General features: G+C 40.6%; 1 protein-coding gene across 8 annotated transcripts in view; it reads left to right on the top strand.

Annotated features, from left to right (window-relative positions):
• The window catches only part of PPP2R5E (protein phosphatase 2 regulatory subunit B'epsilon), a 110,064-nt gene extending 90,421 nt beyond the window's left edge, over nucleotides 1–19,643 (top strand). For 7 of the 8 annotated variants that reach the window (XM_053287437.1, XM_053287435.1, XM_053287438.1 and 4 more), the window contains 10 exons: nucleotides 1,560–1,690; nucleotides 1,795–1,854; nucleotides 3,092–3,200; nucleotides 8,570–8,623; nucleotides 8,727–8,777; nucleotides 10,061–10,180; nucleotides 12,704–12,831; nucleotides 14,491–14,592; nucleotides 15,228–15,371; nucleotides 17,367–19,643. In XM_053287437.1, the coding sequence (XP_053143412.1) occupies nucleotides 1,560–1,690; nucleotides 1,795–1,854; nucleotides 3,092–3,200; nucleotides 8,570–8,623; nucleotides 8,727–8,777; nucleotides 10,061–10,180; nucleotides 12,704–12,831; nucleotides 14,491–14,592; nucleotides 15,228–15,371; nucleotides 17,367–17,466 (999 nt within the window). In that variant the 3' untranslated portion in view covers nucleotides 17,467–19,643. The remainder of the gene's footprint in view (nucleotides 1–1,559; nucleotides 1,691–1,794; nucleotides 1,855–3,091; nucleotides 3,201–8,569; nucleotides 8,624–8,726; nucleotides 8,778–10,060; nucleotides 10,181–12,703; nucleotides 12,832–14,490; nucleotides 14,593–15,227; nucleotides 15,372–17,366) is intronic. The other variant, XM_053287441.1, reaches the window with a different exon arrangement.
• The last annotated feature ends 904 nt before the right edge of the window (nucleotides 19,644–20,547 follow it).

The following is a 20,547-nucleotide window of genomic DNA, read 5'->3' as shown; positions in this document are numbered from 1 at the left end:
AACACTCATCTTAAAAAGTTTAATGTTGCCCTTCAACAGTGTCTCCAGGTCCCTTTACAAAAAGACACAATTACAGTTAAATCAGAGCAGCAGTTGAAACAGTTTAAAAGCCCTGGGAGATTAAGTCTTTTTGACACAAGGCAAACACAGCAGGGTGGGTGCCAGGTGACCCTCCTGGAGAGAAAATTCCACAAGTGAAACGCCATAGCCAAGAAGGGTCTCTCTCCCATTTCCACCGGTCTTAACTCAGATGGGGGTGGGGGGCATCCAGAAGAGATTATCCAAATATTACCTTAGTGCACAAGCAAGTTGAAGTGGGAACAAATGTCCCGTCATGTAACCAGCACCTAAACTCCATACTGACATTCTGAATTATGTGCTCAGAAATAGACAGGGAGAGATGGGGAAAGATGGCTTGGAGGCAGCAGGCCAAGCATTTCTCTTTGTGCTGAAACGCATTGCCAGTTCCAGTTGTGCAGAAGTCCTGAATCAACTTCTCTGTTAGGCCTGCCAATGTGGTGTAGTGGTTAGAGTGTTGGACTAGGACTGGGAAGACCCGAGTCAAATCCCCATTCAGCCATGAAACTCACTGGGTGACTCAGGACCAGTCACATATCTCTCAGCCTAACCTACCTCACAGGGTTTGTTTATTATTTATTTATTTAACATATTTTTATACCGCCCAAAACCTACGTCTCTGGGCCGTTTACAAGAAAAAACATTAGTTAAAAACAAAAACAAGAAATTTAAAGCGACAATTTAAAATTTTAAAAACAATATTATAAAACAACATTAAAAACAATCAAAAAACAGTATCAGTTAAAAGCCTGGGTGAACAGATTCATCTTTAAAGACTTTTAAAAAATTGTCAGAGATGGGGAGGCTCTTATTTCAGCAGGGAGGGCATTCCAAAACCTCGAGGCAGCAACAGAGAAGGCCTGTCCCTGAGTAGCCACCAGACGAGCTGGTGGCAAATGCAGACAGACCTCTCCTGATGATCTCAAAGGGTGGTGGGGCTCATAACGAAGAAGACATTCTCTTAAATACCCAAGGCCCAAGCTGTTTAGGGCTTTATAAGTTATAACTAACACCTTGTATTTTGCCCGGAAATATATCGGCATCCAGTGTAACTCCTTCAATACAGGAGTAATATGGTCTCTCCTAGATGACCCAGAGACCAGCCTGGGTTGTTGTGAGGATAAACAACCAGCCAGGGTTGTTGTGAGGATAAACATAACCGCTCTGGGCTCCTTGAAAGAAGAGTGGGATATAAACAAGATAAATAAATGTGCAATATGCTGGTAGTTTTGTCCTGGTAGGTTGGTGCTTGGGAGGAAAGTGTTGTTGATCAGTGACACAGAGTAGGTAGGAGACAAATATACAGGACAGATGATAGAGAGGTAGGTGTGTGTGTGTGTGTGTGTGTGTGTGTGTGTGTGTGTGTGTGTGTGTGTAAGCAAGCAAAGAGGCAAGGGTCACATACAACAGATCCTTAGATGCAAAGGCTAGAATTTGGCATCATATCTGAGTGCTCGACTCTCTGTGCTTTCTTAAAACAGCTTTTGGAGCTATTTGACAGTGAAGACCCTCGAGAGCGGGACTATCTAAAAACAGTCTTACACAGAATTTATGGCAAGTTCCTTGGTCTTAGAGCATTTATCAGAAAACAGATTAACAATATTTTTCTACGGTAAGTTCCCCCCACCCTTAGTTTTGTTTGTTTTTAAGTAAGCTGCCTTGGGTTATGTAATTGAATAAATGTGAGCATTTAATCTATTTAATTGGTTTTGGCAGGTTTGTTTATGAAACTGAACACTTCAATGGTGTAGCTGAACTGCTGGAAATATTAGGAAGGTAATGAACTCTCAGTTTTAATGGGTGAAAGTCTTGAATCCACTCGTTCCATGTTTCAGCTTGTCAGTGCATGAGCAGTAGATTGGCAGGTATTGATGATAACACATAAAACACTCCGATGTGGTGTTGAACTCAACATATGGTGCGGGAAGAGTTTTAAATTTTTGATTTGAGTTTCGGAGTCCATTGTGGTAATCACAAAACATTTGCTTGAAAGGAAGTAGCACTTGCTTCCAAAAAAGTATGATTATGTTTGCCATACAACTCAGTACAAATTATTGTGTTGCATATAAGATGCTGCAAATGAGAAGCCTTGATTCTGGCAAGATGGGCACCTGTTTGTTGAAGCTTGGTTGCCACTCACAGCACTAGTACAGTAGCAGCTGTCAGCTCTGTTTTGCTTGTCCATTTCCCCTGCGCACACAGCACTGCTGTGAAAAACACAAATAATACCACAATTCTGAGTGCAGGTGTTATGGCCAGATACTGGTTTTTTAGATATAGGACAAAACTACTTTCCAAGGTTGGGCTGCTGCTTTATCTGTGCTAGTGTAAGTCTCTATGTTACCCCTGGAAAAATAGATTTAAAGGATTGGGCTGTTAGTGGAGGTTGCCAGACTGTCTGTATTTTACTGGATATTCAGTTTTGGCAAAACAGCTCTTATGTTCTTTTGCGTGTGTGTGTTTAAATACAAGGTCATATCAATGTAGGCTATTTAAAAGTATGTGGATAATACTTAAATTTCAGGGTGGTTGTAAGGATTATACCAAGATAATTCATGTGAACACACCCAATAGATGCTAAGTATTTTAGCTGCAGCAAGGGAGGACGCATGCAAGTCCAAAGCCCACTTCTAATGGCACTGTTATGAGCAATGCCCCTAGACTAATACATATCATGCACTGTTTGCATGAATCAGTAAATCAAATGAATATGTTTTTCTTGGAGGCAGTTTAGGGATACAATATAATATAAAATATTGTATATTTTATACAATAAAATATATTTACTTTATAAATATATAAAATATAACCTCTGATTTTGAGTGATTTTTGACCGTGCTTCAGTTATGTATTCAGTTATGCCAAAATTTGACTCTGACATAGTTGTGATTAGTTTCTGTTCAGCCTGAGCAATATAATGTGACAAGTGTCTTATTGTTATTACAGAGTATTGGTTTCTCAAGAAAATGTTTTTAATAGTGATACTAAAAAGGTTTCTCTTTTTTGTTTTCAGTATTATCAATGGCTTTGCTTTACCTCTTAAAGCAGAGCATAAACAGTTTTTGGTGAAAGTGCTGATTCCTCTACATACTGTTAGGAGTTTATCGCTCTTCCATGCACAGGTAGAAACCTATATAGTTATTTTCTGTGTCTCATGTTTTGTTAGAGCTGTGCAGTTCCTCTGTACTGAACTGAAAATATTTCCATCAACCACTCCCCCTCAAAACTAAAACTTGTAGATGTCAAACATCTACTTTTGTAGGCTCTCATAAATTTGAATCTGTATATTAACAACATAATATCACAAAGTGGAGACTGGCGTTTCCTTAAGAACTGTGAGCAGTTACATAAGAACAGCCCTGCTGGGTCAGGCCCAAGACCCATCTAGTCCAGCATCCTGTTTCACACAGTGGCCCACCAGATGCCGCTGGAAACCTACAGACAAGAGTTGAGGGCATGCCCTCTCTCCTGCTGTTACTCCCCTGCAACTGGTACTCAGAGGCATCCTGCCTTTGAGGCTGGAGGTGGCCTATAGCCTTCTGACTGATAGCTGTTGATAGACCTCTCCTCCATGAAGTTATCCAAACCCCTCTTAAAGTAATCCAGGTTGTTGGCTGTCACCACATCTCATGGCAGAGAATTCCACAAGTTGATTATGTGTTGTGTGAAAAGGTACCTCGGTTGGTTGGGTCCTAAATTTCCCGGCATTCAATTTCTTGGGATGACCCCTGGTTCTAGTGTTATGTGAGAGGGAAAATAATTTTTCACTATCCACTTTTCCCCAACTAAATAGACCCAGTTGTTGTAGCCTTGCCTCATAAGAAAGGTGCTCTAGGCCCCTGATCTTCTTGGTCATCGAGTTCTAAGCCCATGATCATTTTCTGCACCTTTCCCAGTTCTACAATATCCTTCTTTAGATGTGGTGACCAGAATTGTACACAGTACTCCAGGTGTGGCTGCACCATAGTTTTGTATAAGGGCATTAAAATATTAGCAGTTTTATTTTCAATCCCCTTCCTAATGATCCCTAGCATGGAATTGGCCTTTTTCACAGCTGCCACACATTGAGTCGACACTTTCAACGAGCTGTCCACCACGACCCCAAGATCCATCTTCTGGTTAGTCACTGACAACTGAGATCCCATCAACGTATACTTGAAGTTGGGGGGTTTTGCCCCAATGTGCATCACTTTACACTTGCCAACATTGAACCACGTTTGCCATTTTGTTGTCCGCTCACACAATCTGGAGAGATCCTTTTGGAGCTCTTCACAATCTATTTTGGATTTCACTACCCGAAAAAGTTTGATACCATCTACAAAACTGGCCACCTTGCTGCTTATCCCAACTTCTAGATCATTATGAATAAATTAAAAAGCACCGGTCCCAGTACAGATCCCATGGGGGACCCCACTTCTTACTTCCCTCCATTGTGAAAACTCTCCATTTATACCTACCCTCTGTTTCCTGTCTTTCAACCAGTTAGCAATCCACACATGTACTTGTCCCCTTGTCCCATGACTGCTAAGTTTCCTCAGGAGTCTTTGAAGAGGAACTTTGTCAAAAGCTTTTTGGAAGTCCAGGTAGACTATGTCAACTGGATCACCTTGATCCACACACTTGTTGACACTCTCAAAGAAGTCCAGAAGGTTGGTGAGGCAAGATTTCCCTTTGCAGAAGCCATGCTAGTTCTCTCCCAGAAGGGCCTGTTCTTCTATGTGCTTTACAGTTTTATCCTTGAGGAATCTTTCCATCAATTTGCCTAGAACGGACGTTAGGCTAAGCAGCCTGTAATTTCCCGGATTGCCCCTGGATCCCTTTTTGAAAATCGGTGTCACATTGGCTACTTTCCAGTCCTCCGGTACAGAGCCTGATTGCAGGAATAAGTTATATATTTTAGCAAGGAGATTGACAATTTCACATTTGAGTTCCTTGAGGACTCTTGGGTGGGTGCCATCTGGCCCTGGCGATTTGCTAGTTTTCCGTTTTTCCAGATAGTTTAGAACATCATTTCTTGTCACTTCTATCGGACTCAGTTCTTTAGCCTCCATCCCCGAAAAGCCTGTTTCAGGAACAGATGTATGCTCCGTATCCTCTGCCGTGAAGATGCATGCAAAGAACTCATTTTAAAATGAGTTAAATAACAACAAAATAACAAAAATAACAATAACAAAATTCAACAATAAATAAATAAAATAAATAAAATTTTACTTCTCTGCAACCTCCATATCCTCCTTAATAATCCCTTTCACTCCATCATTGTCTAATGGTCCAACCAACTCCCTGGCAGGTTTCCTGCATCTGATGTATTTAAAGAAGTTTTTGTTGTTTCGCTTGATTCTTTTAGCTAAATGTTTCTCAAATTCTCTTTTCGTCTCCCTTATAGTCACCTTGCATTTCTTTTGCCATAGTTTGTGTTCCTTTCTGTTCTCTTCATTTGGGCAGTCCTTCCAATGTTGGAAGGAAGTCTTCTTCCCTTTTATGACTTCCTTGACTTTAGCTGTTAGCCGTGCTGGCAGCCTCCTGGACTTAGTGGTACTTTTCCTTCTTTTGGGTATACAATCTAACTGGGCTTCCAGTATTGTGGTTTTGAGTAAACGCAATGCATTCTGCAACGAAGCAACTCTCCCGATTTTCCTTTTCAGTTTTCTTTTCACCATTCTCCTCATTTTGGAGAAGTTCCCCCTGCTGAAATTCAGTGTCTGTGTTAGACTTCTTTAGTTATTTTCTTCCCGCATTTATGCTGAATTTGATCACACTATGCTCACTGTTCCCTAAAGGGTCCATGGCATTGATATCACGCACCAGGTTCTAGGTGCCACTCAGAATTAAGTCCAAGGTTGCTCTCTCTGGTTGGTTCAAAGACCAACTGTTCTAGGGCACAGTCTTTCTGCATATCTAGAAATTTGACCTCTTTGAAATTACCTGATTGTGAATTTACCCAGTCTTTGTGAGGGTAATTGAAGTCACCCATTATTACTGCCCTGCCTCTCCTTGATGCCTCCCTGATTTCTGCTTGCATGCAGAAGGGTTCCAGGTCCACTCTCTGGCAGCAACCTCCTTGATTTTCTCCTAACTGTTCAATCCGCTTGAGTTGGTTAGTACTTTGTAAGGATTTGGGGTGGGAGGAGAAGGAGGAGATACATAGGAAGCTGCCTTATACTGAGTCAGACCATAGGTCCATCTAGCTCACTATCGTCTACACTGACAGGCAGAGTCTCTCCAAGGTTTTAGGCAGGAGTCTCTCCAACCCCACCTGGAAATGCTGCCAGAGAGTAAATCTGGAACCTTCTTCATGCAAGCAGATGTTCTACCACTGAGCTACAGCCCTATTTCCTAAGGGGAATATCTTCCAGCAGACAGCGTTCACATGTCTGAGGGGACAATTCATACTCCCTACCTCAAGACCAGCTCTCCTCCCTTGTTTTTGTTAAATCCTCCTCTCTCACTTTTGTTTTAATAATCCTGCCTCCTTAATTATGCTTGGGTAGGCTCAAATTTGTGTTGATATAAATTGTCCTCTGCAAGTTGCTATTTAGCCCACTAGGAAAAACATGTGTTTTCTCTAATGGAGCAAATAGCAGCTGAAGGGAAAGACGTGCCTTAGGGAAATGGCACTGAGGTGCAGTGGATAATGCCACCACCCGGCATTGCAGCCATGATACGATTGCCACCCCCACATAGTTGCTTTAAAAAAGTAATCATGTGGATCTCTAGTGATTTCTCTTATTTGACCCACAATCATAAGAACAGCCCTGCTGGATCTGGCCCAAGGCCCATCTAGTCCAGCCTCCATTTTCGCACAGTGGCCCATCAGATGCTGCTGGAAGCCAGAGGCAGGAGTTGAGGGCATGCCCTCTCTCCTGCTGTTACTCCCCTGCAACTAGTACTCAGAGGCATCCTGCCTTTTAGGTAGCCCTCCAACTAGTAGCCGATGATAGACCTCTCCTCCATGAAGTTATCCAAACCCCTCTTAAAGCCATCCAGGTTGTTGGCTGTCACCACATCTCATGGCAGAGAATTCCACAAGAATTCCATCAAGTAGCTAACTAAACTTGCCTGTTGCACAGGGCAGAAGAAACTAGTCTAGTAAAGTTCTGGGGATGTCTGAAGCAGAGCTGCAGCAATTAGTTTTGTCTTGAGAAGTTTCTACAATTTGTGAAAATACCAATACCAGTTTCACATAGGGCTCTCGGTAGTGCGGGACAGAATAGAATGAGATTTGATAACTGATGGTACTAGTCCTGGCATTCCCTCTCTTATGTATCTGTCTCCTAGTCAGTAGTCAGCAGTTAGACCAATATTATAAGAGAGAAGTTGCTGGATTAGTTGCTATCCGTGACCTGCTAGCCAAACTAGGGCCAAATGCCTTTCTCCCCTTTCCCTCTCTTGATTGCTGCTGCCAGTATACCTGCAGCTGGCTGGTGCTAAATGCCCTAGGCAAATGCTCTTATCTTTATAGTAGAGGAGGACACTGCAGAAAGCATGGGGCGGGGGTTGTTGCCAAGTATGTACAAAAGTGTCCTGCCCTCATCCCACCCCTTGCCTAGGACTAAAAGTTGCTTTACTTGCTCTAAAGGATGAGTTGGCCAGCTAGTGACTGCCCGTGTGTCAGATCACGCCCATGTTCTGGCCCAGTAGCAGTTTGCCTACTGCTGCTCTGAGTATCTGCACAAATTGTGAATGAGATGCTCTATTTTGGGTTCTGCGGTATTCTTGCTTGCTTAGTTGTCTTTAACCTGTCTTCCCACGGGACTGCTGTGCTTCTTTGTCTTAGGGAAAGTTGACTTGGGGAAAAGATTCCCGTGATTTAGGAAAGCAGCATGCTCTACATTTTGCCACAGGACAATTAGGCATTCAGTACTGTGGTTCAGATGTTTTCAAGCTTACATTTATCTAGTTTAGGGCTGCACAATTTAGGCCCTTCTGCAGATGTTGGACTATCATCATACCTTACTATTGAGCACTGTGGCTGGGAATGATGAGAGCTTTAGTCCAAAAGGAAGGCTGAAGTTGTACAGTCCTGTTCAAATTGTTCTGGTATACTGAGGAATTAAGTGGTTTGATTTAATTGCAGCTGTGATAACTTCACCTCTTTCTGTGCTTATTGAAAATGCAAATTGCTCCCAAAAGAATATGGCTTAGATCTAAAGTTGGTCTTGTGCAAATAGGAGGTACGTCTGCTTATGCAATAGTGGACCCTAATTTTCACAGCTACAGTTTCTACACACACACACACACACACACACACACACACACACACACACACCCTGTGCCATTGCAGAGGGACCCCCAAATTCTCAGCAGTAGCTTTTTTGGACTGTGGTGAAAGAGCCCTATACTGCGAATGGAAGCCCACCCATGGTAGTAGCAACCCAAGCCTAAATCTAGATTAGACTAAAATTGTGATTAGTCACCTTAATGATATTTTGATTCCCTTTGCTTTTTCAATCAAACACTTTAATGTGCATGTTTTCCTCTTTCTTTGCAGTTGGCGTATTGCATAGTGCAGTTTTTGGAGAAAGACCCTTCACTCACAGAGCCTGTAAATATATGAACTATATACATTTTTTAAAACCATGAACATTAACTTTGCAGAGCTTTTTAATTTTCCATCTAAATTGTTTACCATCTCTTCTTTAATGTAGGTCATTAGAGGCTTAATGAAATTCTGGCCGAAAACCTGCAGTCAAAAAGAGGTAAGTTATGAAGGAATAGTTAGCCTAATGGGCTTCAGCTGGATCTGGACCAAGAAGGGGCAGTCCAGCAGCATCAGGTTGAATCCTTGGCATGTATACAGCCAAGGTGTGTGAAGGCCTAGTCTCTGCAATCTGTGTACTCCAGTTGCAGGCACTGAGCTGTGGGCCATCTTCAGACATTGAAATCATATCATTGTAATATCATATTAATATGAGCAGCTTAGAAAGTATGCATCACTTCTCCCACAAAATCTCCCATCCATTAATGTTATCCTATCCACCTCTTTGGGAGTAGGTGTCACACTCTATAAATGCACTCAGACATCACTGAGAAGTGCTATAAAATTATGATAATAGATAATGGTCTGAATCCTACACCTGTAGCTCTTCGCACTGCAACAGAACACTTAGCAGTGAACTGTGTAGATGAAAAAGCAGGACATTCATGCTAAACATTTTTACATGCATACCTTTTTGGCATTTGTAATAAGTCCTTTGTTTTGCACAAAGTCTGACAAAAGCCTAATTTGGGATTTTGAATAATAACAGTTGTACATTGCACATTGTTGTAGGAGTAAAATCATGGTTAAATTCTTAATGCCATCCGGAAAAAGTAAGCTTACCCATCCTACTTCATTCTTAATAGCGTAAATGTTTTAAAGAGCTATTGGAAATGTTTGCACCAGCTTTTAATGATAATAACAATTTTGTTAGATACCCCAAAACAAATTGTCCTCTGGGCAGCTCACAACACAGCATTAAAAAAAACATCCAATAAAAATAGATGAAACATAACAAACAAATCACAGCACAAAACAAAAAGTACAAAATTCAATACAGTACAGAACAAGAACATTTTGAAAACTTTTTTTAAAAACCATTTTAAAAATTATTTTTAAAAGCCTGAGTGAACAGAACCTGGTGTCTAAACAAACAAAGTGACCATGCCAGGCAAGCCTCACTAGGGAGGCTATTCTATAAATTGCCACCACCCAAAAGCTCTTAAGTGTGACTTTTGATGGTCTGGTGGTTAATTTGGGGTGCAGACTCCTACACAGTTGACACTTACATGTTCTTAAGTCAGTAAAATATGCCACTTATTGCATTTGTTTCCTAAGAAGTGTGTGTGTAATTGTAACCAGTATCTGTGAAAGAAAGATATTATTACCTCTGTTGCATTATCTTTATTTGCACAACTAGAAATGGAGTTGATGCTTCCTTCAACATTTGTTTGGGAAATAACAAAAGAGTTTTGTATTTAATCCTACTTTTGTTACTCTTAGGTCATGTTCCTTGGGGAGCTGGAGGAGATATTGGATGTGATTGAACCTTCACAATTTGTCAAAATTCAAGAACCTTTGTTTAAGCAAATAGCTAAATGTGTCTCTAGCCCTCACTTTCAGGTCAGTATTACATCCAGAACTCCAGAAACTAACTAATGTTGCAAAAAAAAGTGTGAAGCCCTGACATCATTTTTAGTCTACTTTCCAGCAGGTTTATGAGATCACCTGGCATTCTGTGTTTGTCCCCTCGCCCCTCTTCCCCAAATCAACTCTGCAATGCCTGCCCTGGACCAATATGAACTAAATCGGGTACTGTTATAGGAACACCTCAATGGCATAGTTTGTGATGATGTCATCCATCCCAATTCAAGATGGCAGACGCATAAACATTTTTGGCACAAGAGGGCTAACTTATGGACTGCCTAACCAATTTGAACCAAATTTGGTACAGTTATACTGAATGACACACAGGGACACCTTAATACCGTGGTTTGTGATGATGTCATCCACCCTAGTTCAGGATGGTGAACGCATGAACATTTGAGGTGCAATTGGGCCAACCTGTGAACTGCCTAACCAATTTGAACCACATTTGCTACAGAGGTAGGGACACATAGGGACACCTCAAGCACATAGCTTGTAATGATGTCATCCATTCTGATTCAAGATGGAGGACAAGAGAACACTTGAGTTGGAAGTGGGAACCAGTTTGGGCCAAATTTGGTACAGTTCCACTCCAATTCAAGATGTGAGACTCATGAATGTTTGAAGCACAAGTGGGGTAACTTGTGAACTGCCTGATTCTGATCATTTAGTTCAGTTTTAGGGATAGTGAAAGGAAAGGAGGCAGATTAATTCTTACTAGAACAGCTTGATTTAAAATAAGAAATTAAAACTTCTTATGTTCTAGGGATGTTCCTGAAGCCCGCTTCAAAGCCTGGTTCAAGCACTTTGAGGGAAATTAAAAGGGGAACCTTAAGAAAACAGAGCAGGTGCTTCTTCCTTGAGCAGTGCATATCCAAAAAAGCCCATGCACTGTCATCACACACAGGGTGTCCATTCGAACCATGCTTCAGGCACATCCATATTATGTTCAGCTTCAAGCAAGGGCAGTTTGAAGCAGCAAAACATCTTAGGGGAGAGAGGGTTGTTTGACTCTTTCCCCCCCTACTTTGCTGCTGCTTATACTATAAATATTTAAATACTGATTTTCAACAAAAATTCTCAGAGCAATTTACATAGAAAAATAAAGAAATTAAAAAGTTGCCTCCCCACAAAAGGCTCACAATCTAAAAAGAAACGTATGGTAGACACCATAAAATAACCACTGGAGGGGTGCTGTGCTGGGGCTGGATTGCCTGTTGTTTTCCCCTTGCTAAATATAATTTATTCAACACATTTATTTAACACATTTGTATACCACCCAAAACGCAAGTCTCAGTATAAGAGAATCACCACTTTAAAAGGTGCCTCTTTCTTTAGTTACCGGGGTGGTTTTTCCATTCCAAAGCACTGCCCTCCTATAGGCTCCCCCACCCCTCTGAGAAATTCAACTTGCATGGAAACCTACAACTGGAATATTTCAATGGGGAAAGTCATTTGTGAGGGTGATCTGGAGTGGAGATATGGCAGGGCAGGGAAAAAGGCAAGTACTCCCACCATCCACTCTCCACTATAGATTCCCCCCTTCTGAAGTGGCTTCTTATATTAAGAAATGGTTTGGGGAGCTAGGCAACAGTTATCCCCTTAGTATGTATAACAAGTCAATACTGCTCTCTTGAGTTTGCCTTGTAAGATGGGAATAGTGATCTAAAGGTAAAGTGTGCCGTCGAGTCGATTTCGACTCCTGGCGCCCACAGAGCCCTGTGGTTTTCTTTGGTAGAATACAGGAGAGGTTTACCATTGCCATTTCTCGCACAGTGTGAGATGATGCCTTTCAGCATCTTCCTATATCGCTGGTGCCCGATATAGGTGTTTCCCATAGTCTGGGAAACACCAGTGGGGATTCAAACCGGTAACCTTCGGCTTGTTAGTCAAGCATTTCCCTGCTGCACCACTTAATCTAGTCTACATTTATTATGAGGATATACAAAATAGTGTTGTGCAGCATGTTTCAAATTTTATGTCTACAAATACATACTAATAGTTCCAGTTCAAGAGATGGCAAATATGTGTGTGGCTCATTCACACTTCACATTTTAAATGTGTGCCTAAAACCTCTTAGGGATATACCTAAAAATGTAATGAAATTGTGGTTAGGCTTTGTCTGCACTAGTTTGTATTGAAGATTAGAGGTATTCTAGGTAGTAATTAGATTATTAGATATTGGAGTTATACATAATCTGGCATGAATTATTTGCACTGTAAATATCTAGAAATCTGTGCCCCCATGGTGCTGCTTTTAACTACCTGTTTGAAGAAAAATAAATATCTGTGGTTCAGCTTTCACAAGAATTTTAAAAATACACAGCGAATTAAGAACTTTTTTTTATCTCATAGATAATCTTCATGCATTTTGAACTTTTTTTATCTTGCCTCCAGAAAATCTTTGCTCCATGGTCAGTGTGTGTGTGCGCGTGCGCACATTTGAAAATGTTACAGGTTTTTTAAAATAACGCAGTACCATTTCCCCTTTCCTCTAAGGTGGCTGAAAGAGCTCTGTACTATTGGAATAATGAATACATCATGAGTTTGATAGAGGAGAATTCCAATGTAATACTTCCCATCATGTTTTCCAGTCTGTACAGGATTTCCAAAGAACACTGGAATCCGTAAGTTTTTTGTTTTATTTATTTTAATTTTATTTTTTATTTATTTTACATATTTTTATACCGCCCAAAACTTAAGTCTCTGGGTGGTTTACAACAAGAAATCTGTTTTGTTGTGTTGCTGCCATTGCTGCTTATTCTGAAGACAGAATACTGTAATCTGCATTGTAAAATCTATATTTTGTCCTTAACACACCATCTCCCGAGGTTTATGGCATAACTAAACTTGGCACTGAATCATTTTCAGTGTGGAAGTATGCAATTAGCAGTGTGTATGAAAGCAGTTCAGATATTTATTTGTGCTGTTTGCAGGGGACATGTTTATGATATAACATACTACAAATGGGAAGGTTGTTCTCTATACAGTACTAGCTTGACAGTACTGTATTGTACAGTAGAATAAACCCAGAGACACTGCACTGAGATTCTTAAAGGATGTTGAGATGGAAATGTAAGAAATTAAAAAACAGACTTCAGAACTGCAGAGAGGGGGTGTTCCTGTGAATGATCAGAACGTATATTCTTGACCTGCATTGCTATGTTTGCAGTCATTTAGCACAGACAAAAGAATTCCTGTTGGAGGCTTGAGCTGAGCTGCTTATCAAAAATAACCTCTCATATGTCTGACTATCTTTACTTGAAAGTTACAATGGTCTTGGAGTTTAGGTGTGCACTCTTAGCTGCTCATGTTGTCCTCTAGCTTTTGCATCTGGTTCTGCTCAAGTGAGAGACTGTTTAAGAGTTCTACCTGTAAATTAACATGTGAACAAGTGGTCTTTATTCTGGGAAGTTCTGTTCTTTTTAGGGAGGGAGGCAAGGAGTGTCACTGAGCTGGATATGCAGTGTTTTGTTAGCAGAAGCTGTTGCATTGCTTCAAGTATCAATACCTTAACAAAACAAAACAAAACAAAAAAGCTCTTTTTAAAGCATCTATTCTCAAAAGGCTATCCATTTGGTATGCGTCTTAAAGTATCCATATTATAAGTTTCTGAACACTAAAAATAATAATGGACAAGCTTCTCCTCTCTCAGTTCATAATTAGGCTCACCTTGAATGCTTTCTTTGGACTTGATTTGAATGGTGCACAGATTAAACACATTGAACTTTAGCCCCATTCTGAACTAAGGCCTGATAATGTCTTCAAAAGTGTGACAGGGCCTGGAAGCCTCTCCAGAAACTTACTTGGCATACAGGGAAGCCTCCATTAGATCTTCAGTGCTCTGTCAATGCCCTGAGACATGCAAGCATCTGTGGGAGTGACAGTTCTCATCTTTGAAGGATCATCAGGATCCATGGGAACTATGTCTCCTGTGGATTTTTACTGCTGGCATGATTTCACAGCACAAGGATACTTGTGAACTATAGGAACCATGGGACCTGTTATGGTTACATGGTACGTTTGGATGGGAAGGGGGGGTACTCTAAAGTGACATACTGTATAGATTAGACAATCTGCAAGTATACGTAGCAGCTTCCTAGCATCAATATGTAGGACTGGGAACTGCTGTAACTGCTTAAATGTGATGATATGCCAGGATTATCATTTTCTTAGCAATGGAATTTGATCATCACAAGTCTGAGAGCTCAGAACAAGAATTTGTCAGAACGTTCTCTTTGAGCTGCATATTAATGCACTCTTCCCTCTTCTTTCATATTTCACAGGGCTATTGTGGCTTTAGTATACAACGTGCTGAAGGCATTTATGGAAATGAACAGCACCATGTTTGACGAGCTGACAGCCACTTACAAGTCAGATCGCCAGCGGTAACTTTTTAAAGCTTTTTTGTCAGCTGTGCATAAAACCCACTGTTTTTGGTTTTGGTTCTCTCTTTATTTTACACTTTGCAGTAATTGCATAATTTCCACACACAATTAATTGCAATGCCTCATATTTTTCCCCCTGCATGCTCATTAGCCTGGCCCTTGCAAGATGTATAAATGGTTGTTTCCCCCCCTTTATGAGATACAGTACCCATTGCGTAGCTTGTGAACTTGCATTCCTCACAGAACTTCTTTTGGCTCTATGTTCTTAAAGGCTTAAATGTATCAAGAGTTCCAGTAGTAAAAATGAAATTTAAAAAAAATCTAGCCATCACTTTGCTTGAAGATGGTGTCCAGAATACACAGGACCTTTTGGCAAGTCGGGACAACCTTTGCCATTAACCCTCATGACTTGCAGCTGATCTTATTGAAATCTCTAAGCAAAGTGACATCTTTGTCAGTCTTTCTTGCTTTCCTTCTTCAGATACCTTGATACATCCAAGGCTTTGACATTGCAGGATCTAGAAGAAGTGCCATCCATACAGTCATTAGTTGCACCCTAGTTAAAATGTTTCTCTGTCTTTTCCCTAATCATCCTTCTCCAATTATAGTGCATCATCTTTTGTCTGAAATTTCAGCTTATCCAAAGCAGCAGGTGAAACTAATGAGGAAACTTCGGGAACTCCGGGCAGTTTGCGACTTGGTGAAAGTCGTGTCTTTTGTGAGACTCGGGGTTCCCACAAGCAAAGCGAAGGGTACTGTATGTCATCAAGCCTTGTTAGGTTAGTATAGCCTCTCACACTTTTTTGGAGGCCATAATATTGTTCAGTTCCATCACCAGGCTCACAGCTCGTTGCTTGAACTTTTTTGTTTTAAAGAAATGTAATTGGAGGAGTACCAAGTTGCCCTTGACTTTTATATTCTTTTTGCCTGGTATACACAGTCGGGGTTTCTGCTTGATGTAATAACATTCCATTTAAACCAGGCTCGGCAGCTTGTATAAGGGCCATCTTGGAAATCAGAGGGTTGCTGTTGATTTTGACATAATGTAGACCTGATTGCAAATGTTATGCAAGTTTCATTAAGACTCTGGTGAACTCTAGAACATTAGTGATGCATTCATTGATTGTAGCTGAATTTCCCTGGCGGGATCAGGAGTCTTGGTATTTGCTAACCTCAAATGGTCAAAATAAAGCTTCACCTAGAAATCTGGAGGATGGGATCCAAAGAGGTTTTGCGGGGCTTATATATTTCCTGTTGGAATTTTGATTTTGAAAAGCACATACCCACTTCATAATCAACTTTGAAGGTCACCTCAGTTTCAAAATTGTTTTGCCATCGGAATGAGGACTGTTAAAGCAACACAAGCCCAAAGTCCTTTTTCCTGATTTCACAGAAGTAGTTGTATGATTAAGAATTCTTGGGTCCCAGCCATAATAGCTCTAGAAAAGTACACTTTATTTTATCTATCTCTCTATCTATCAGTCAGAGTTGTTCGCCACCCCAAACGTCTGTCTCTGGGCTGTTTACAACAATATAAAGCAAGTTAAAACACAGAAAATAAAAAACCTTAAAACAATTTAAAACTACAGTCAAATTAAAAATGCTTGGGTGAAGAGATCTTAAAGTACTTTAGTTGTCAGAGATGGGGAGGCTCTTTTCTGTAGAGAGCACATTCCAGAGTATTTACTGGAGAGTAAGCTCCATTGTTTTCCTTGGGACTTACTCTGTAATCAGTAGCTGTAGGATTGCAGTCTGGGATTGTACTTGAATTCATTTGATCACAGGTCTTCACTATGTGTCATATTTATTACCACTAAAGCAATATAGGGAGGGTTTTAAAAAACTCAAATATATTCTAATTTGAAAACTAGGCCTTAGTTCAGGGCTGCACAACTTTGGCCCCCTGGCTACTTTTGGACTACAACAGCCATCATTCCCAGCCACAGTGGTCAATAGTCAGGGATGATGGGGATTGTAGTCCAGCATCTGCAGGAGGGCCAGAGTTGTACAGCATCAGGTTTCTAGCAGGTTGCAAATAATGCAGAAATAAAGTTTATAAACTAAATTGTTTTGTGACAATTTGGGGGGCTGGAATTTTGTTCACTAGCTGCCCACAATTCCAGTGGTATAACTGAGTCTGATCATAATGATTGGATGTTGATTACAATTAACAATAAAACATTGAAACTGATATCAAAGGAGAGAACCAAAAACTGAATGTAACATTCAACACATGAAGTCCTGCATTAAAAAGTAGTGTGTTGGGTATGGACAAGAAATTATCAAGGGAGACTCCAATCACTTCAGTGTGACCCTCTTCGTAATTTTGGAAGTAACAAAATGGACAATATAGTTTTAATTACTTCAAATATAGGAGGGTTAATATAACCCTTCCCCCAAAACTTTGCAGAGTTGTTCTGTTGCACAAGGCAGATTTTATTAACGCGGATAAAGCAGTAAGTACTGGACAAGAACAACTAACAAATTGAGCAAGCAGTGTGAATCACACATACTCTGAAGTCTTGCCAAGAGTTGCTAAGATTGTGTTAGAATTGGGTACTAAAAGGCACTGCCAGTTAGGTTGTACTGTGGATGCATGGCCCTATGGAGTTGCTGTGGGTTTTTTAGTGTTGGAATATTTCATAAAGAATGAAAACCTTGTAATACGTAGTGCATCACAGTGTTCTTTTGGTTGTGCTATTGCAAACAGGGTGAAAAAAAGCTCTTGAAAATCTTACTTTGCCATTAATGCTTCCCCCCCCCCCCTTTGATAGTGAGAAGAAAAAGGAGAAGGAACGTGAGGAGCTATGGAAGAAACTGGAGGATTTGGAATTAAAGCGGGGTCTTAGACGCGATGGAATAATTCCAACTTAACAAAAAGAAACAAAGCAGCATTAATTAACCTGTGGAGTCACACATGTATGTAGTAGAAGATGGAGCAACAGTTTTCTGTATTGTGCAACTTTACAGTAGATTTCACATTTGTTTCATTATTACAAGAGCACTGTATATATCTGTCTCTAAGTAAAGGAAAAAAAATAAGGACTTCAATCCAAAGTTTGGACAACAGATGGACTTCTCAGAACTCTGCAAAAATAATCATTGTTTTAACCCTTCTTTAAACCAGTCTTCAAAAGATCTGTTGATGAAAATTGCTATGTCCAAATTCCATTGTCAGGACCTGTTCCTTATTTATCATTAGCAGAGAGTGCTACAACTTCAAATGTGAACAATCTTAAATTTAGCTTGTCTTTCTGCTAAACTGTTAAATGTATTTATAGTAAAAGAGAAAAAAAAAGATTGTCATTTTCTTATGAGTTTGTGTAACATCTTTCTCCTCTGGATAACTATGATGTAATTTGACTTTGGTTTTTTTCCTTTTTGCACATCTTCATGAGTTGAATGTTTATACAGATCAGGGCCATGAAAAAGAAAAAAAATAGAGGTCCTTAATGCTACGAGTTTGTTCTGGTATAAGCAACTTTAGAGAACCAGACTAGCTTTGGTGCTCTTTCAGTGTGAACTTTACGAGTAAATATAAAGTTATAAACAGAATTGGGAAGTGTGCTTTGGGTTCATCAACGAATCAGTTGATTGCAAATCCAAGATCATTTCACCAATCCTTATCAAAGTGTGCAGTGGCGACAGCGCAGACTTCAGTATCCGACCAGTATTAGTCGTACACCATTGGTAATATGACCAGATTTGTGTTAGTAATACTGAAACTAAATTATTGTATTGCTATACATTTTCTTTAGGCCATTTGGAATTTAAAAAAAAAAAAGCTAAAGAGTACATCTATGAAATTGATCTCATATGGTCATCATGGATCTAAAGGGGGTGGGGGAGGGAGTTGAGCAAACAGTTTGGATTGTTTGAAGTTGTTGCCTTACCTTTCTAATGAGTATTTATTAAACATTCCAGCAACAAAGAAAAAAGGGTGTAGCCTCTGAAGAGGAAAGATGCTGTGGTGTTTTTGCAACTTAGTCTAATACTATTTTTTCATCATAGCAACATCCTTTTGGTTTTGAGCTGGAATGGATTCTGGATAACATACTTCAGCATTCTGAACTTGAATGCTCATTCCTAATTACTGTATTTGTTACCAAAAGTGGTCCTAAAAATGCTACTGAGGGGTGAAAAACAAGATTATCCCAAGTCTGGCAATCCTAATATCCTGAGTATTAATAATAAAATTTAAAATGATTTTATATCAAAGGTGCATTGTGACCAAATTGTTTAAGATTAAAAACAAAACAAAAAAGAGGGCTGTATTATAAGTATACATTACTGGCTATCTGCTTTGTATTTAAAAGTGGAATCTCACATCTTTGGTAGATAAAATGCTGATAAGACTTGTGTACAGTATATATTTAGCTAATGCAGGTGCATTATTATATACCGTAAGGTATGTGTTTTTCAGGATTTTTCTCCAGGATGCTTTTGAACTGTTATAGACAACATACGACAACAATGAATTGATAATCCTAAACCATTGATCCAGCAGTATTTACAGTATAAAGCTGAGTTGGTGTTCATGAGTCTTTTGTGATAGTTGCAAACATGAATTTACAACCTGTTGCCATTGATAGAAGTACAGTATAAATACAAGCTTGTATATTTTTCTTCCTGCCATTTAAATATTTGGTAGAATTTGAGGTTTTCTTGTTTCCAGGCCAAAAGAGAGAGAGAGCGGGAGAGAAATCCCCTTTCTGACTGACTACTGCTTTGGGATTATCAGGTCACAGTTTGTACATACAAGTCTTTGCAGATGGATGTTGTAAACCCAACGGCTTTGTAAAAACTTGACACTGTTAATTCTGGGGGGGGAACAGACAAACTCAGAAGTCAACTTAGTCATATGCAACACCAAACACAACATGGTTTAATGGGATTAAAGCTAAGCCTCTTTTAAGAACATTGACTGGGACTCAATGTAAACTTGGCATCTGCTGCCATAGGTAAAACGTTCTATTTTAAAAAAAAAAAAGTGCTGGAGCAAAGGTGCAAGCTGAAATACTGAAGATGAAATAAATTTATAACAAATCGTATCCCTTAGACCGTCTTGATTTTGACCAGTCTTTTGTTTCTGCTGAAGATTTCAGAATTAACTTGTGTGTGGCTTTCTCAGACACACTGTCCATACCTGTTAACAGGGAACTAGAGGCTCCCAGGGGTTTCTCCTCCCAGCAACTAAAGATGGGAGGGAGAGGCTTCTATTGGTCTTTCCCATATAAAATCACTTGGCCCTTGGGTGGAACAGAATGTCGTCTGCAAACATTTGGCTGAATCCTGCCAACCAGATAAGGGAGACCTCTCCACCGAGGCCATAGGAGAGGGCCACCTCTGTCCTCAGAATCTGCCTAAGGTTATTTAGCTTTTGAACTGTGTGGTGGCACAAAGGAAAGGCAAAGGGCCCCCCAGAGCGGTGTTTCTCAACCACTGGTCCGCAGAGCGGTGCCAGTCCCTAAGGAATTAACCTCCCCCCCCCCGGCCACACACACACAATTTTGAGCCAGTGGGGGCCACCGGGAACTCTCTGGAGCTCATTTCTAAGCAGGCAACCCTCGCTGCAGGGCTCTGCCTTCCTCCTCAGTCCCAGGCAGCCCAGTTGTTGCTCCCAGCCAATCTCTCCAGTCTCTCACGTGATGAAAGTGAGTGGGGTCACTAGTCTGCATGCAGCCATCCCCGTGAAAAAGATACACGAGGCAGGCAGCCGGGCGGGCTGGGCAGGCGAGAGGGAGTGGTGGACTGGGCTGGCGCCTGGAGTGCGGCATACGTTAACTGCTGTGTTGAGTCCGACGACTAGGGAGGAGGAGGACAAAGAAGGCAGGCAAAAGATAAGAACCAACATAAAAGTAAGCAACAGTGTTGAGTAGTCAAAAAAGGACGAGGGAGGGAGAAATGAGACTGAAAGGGGGTGGGGGGTGAGGGGCAGGCTGATCACTGACCCAC

This window comes from Hemicordylus capensis, chromosome 1 (genome assembly GCF_027244095.1).
Source record: "Hemicordylus capensis ecotype Gifberg chromosome 1, rHemCap1.1.pri, whole genome shotgun sequence".
Classification (NCBI taxonomy): domain Eukaryota; kingdom Metazoa; phylum Chordata; class Lepidosauria; order Squamata; family Cordylidae; genus Hemicordylus; species Hemicordylus capensis.
Note: the sequence above shows the minus strand (reverse complement) of the source record. Positions and strands in the feature narration are given on the sequence as shown.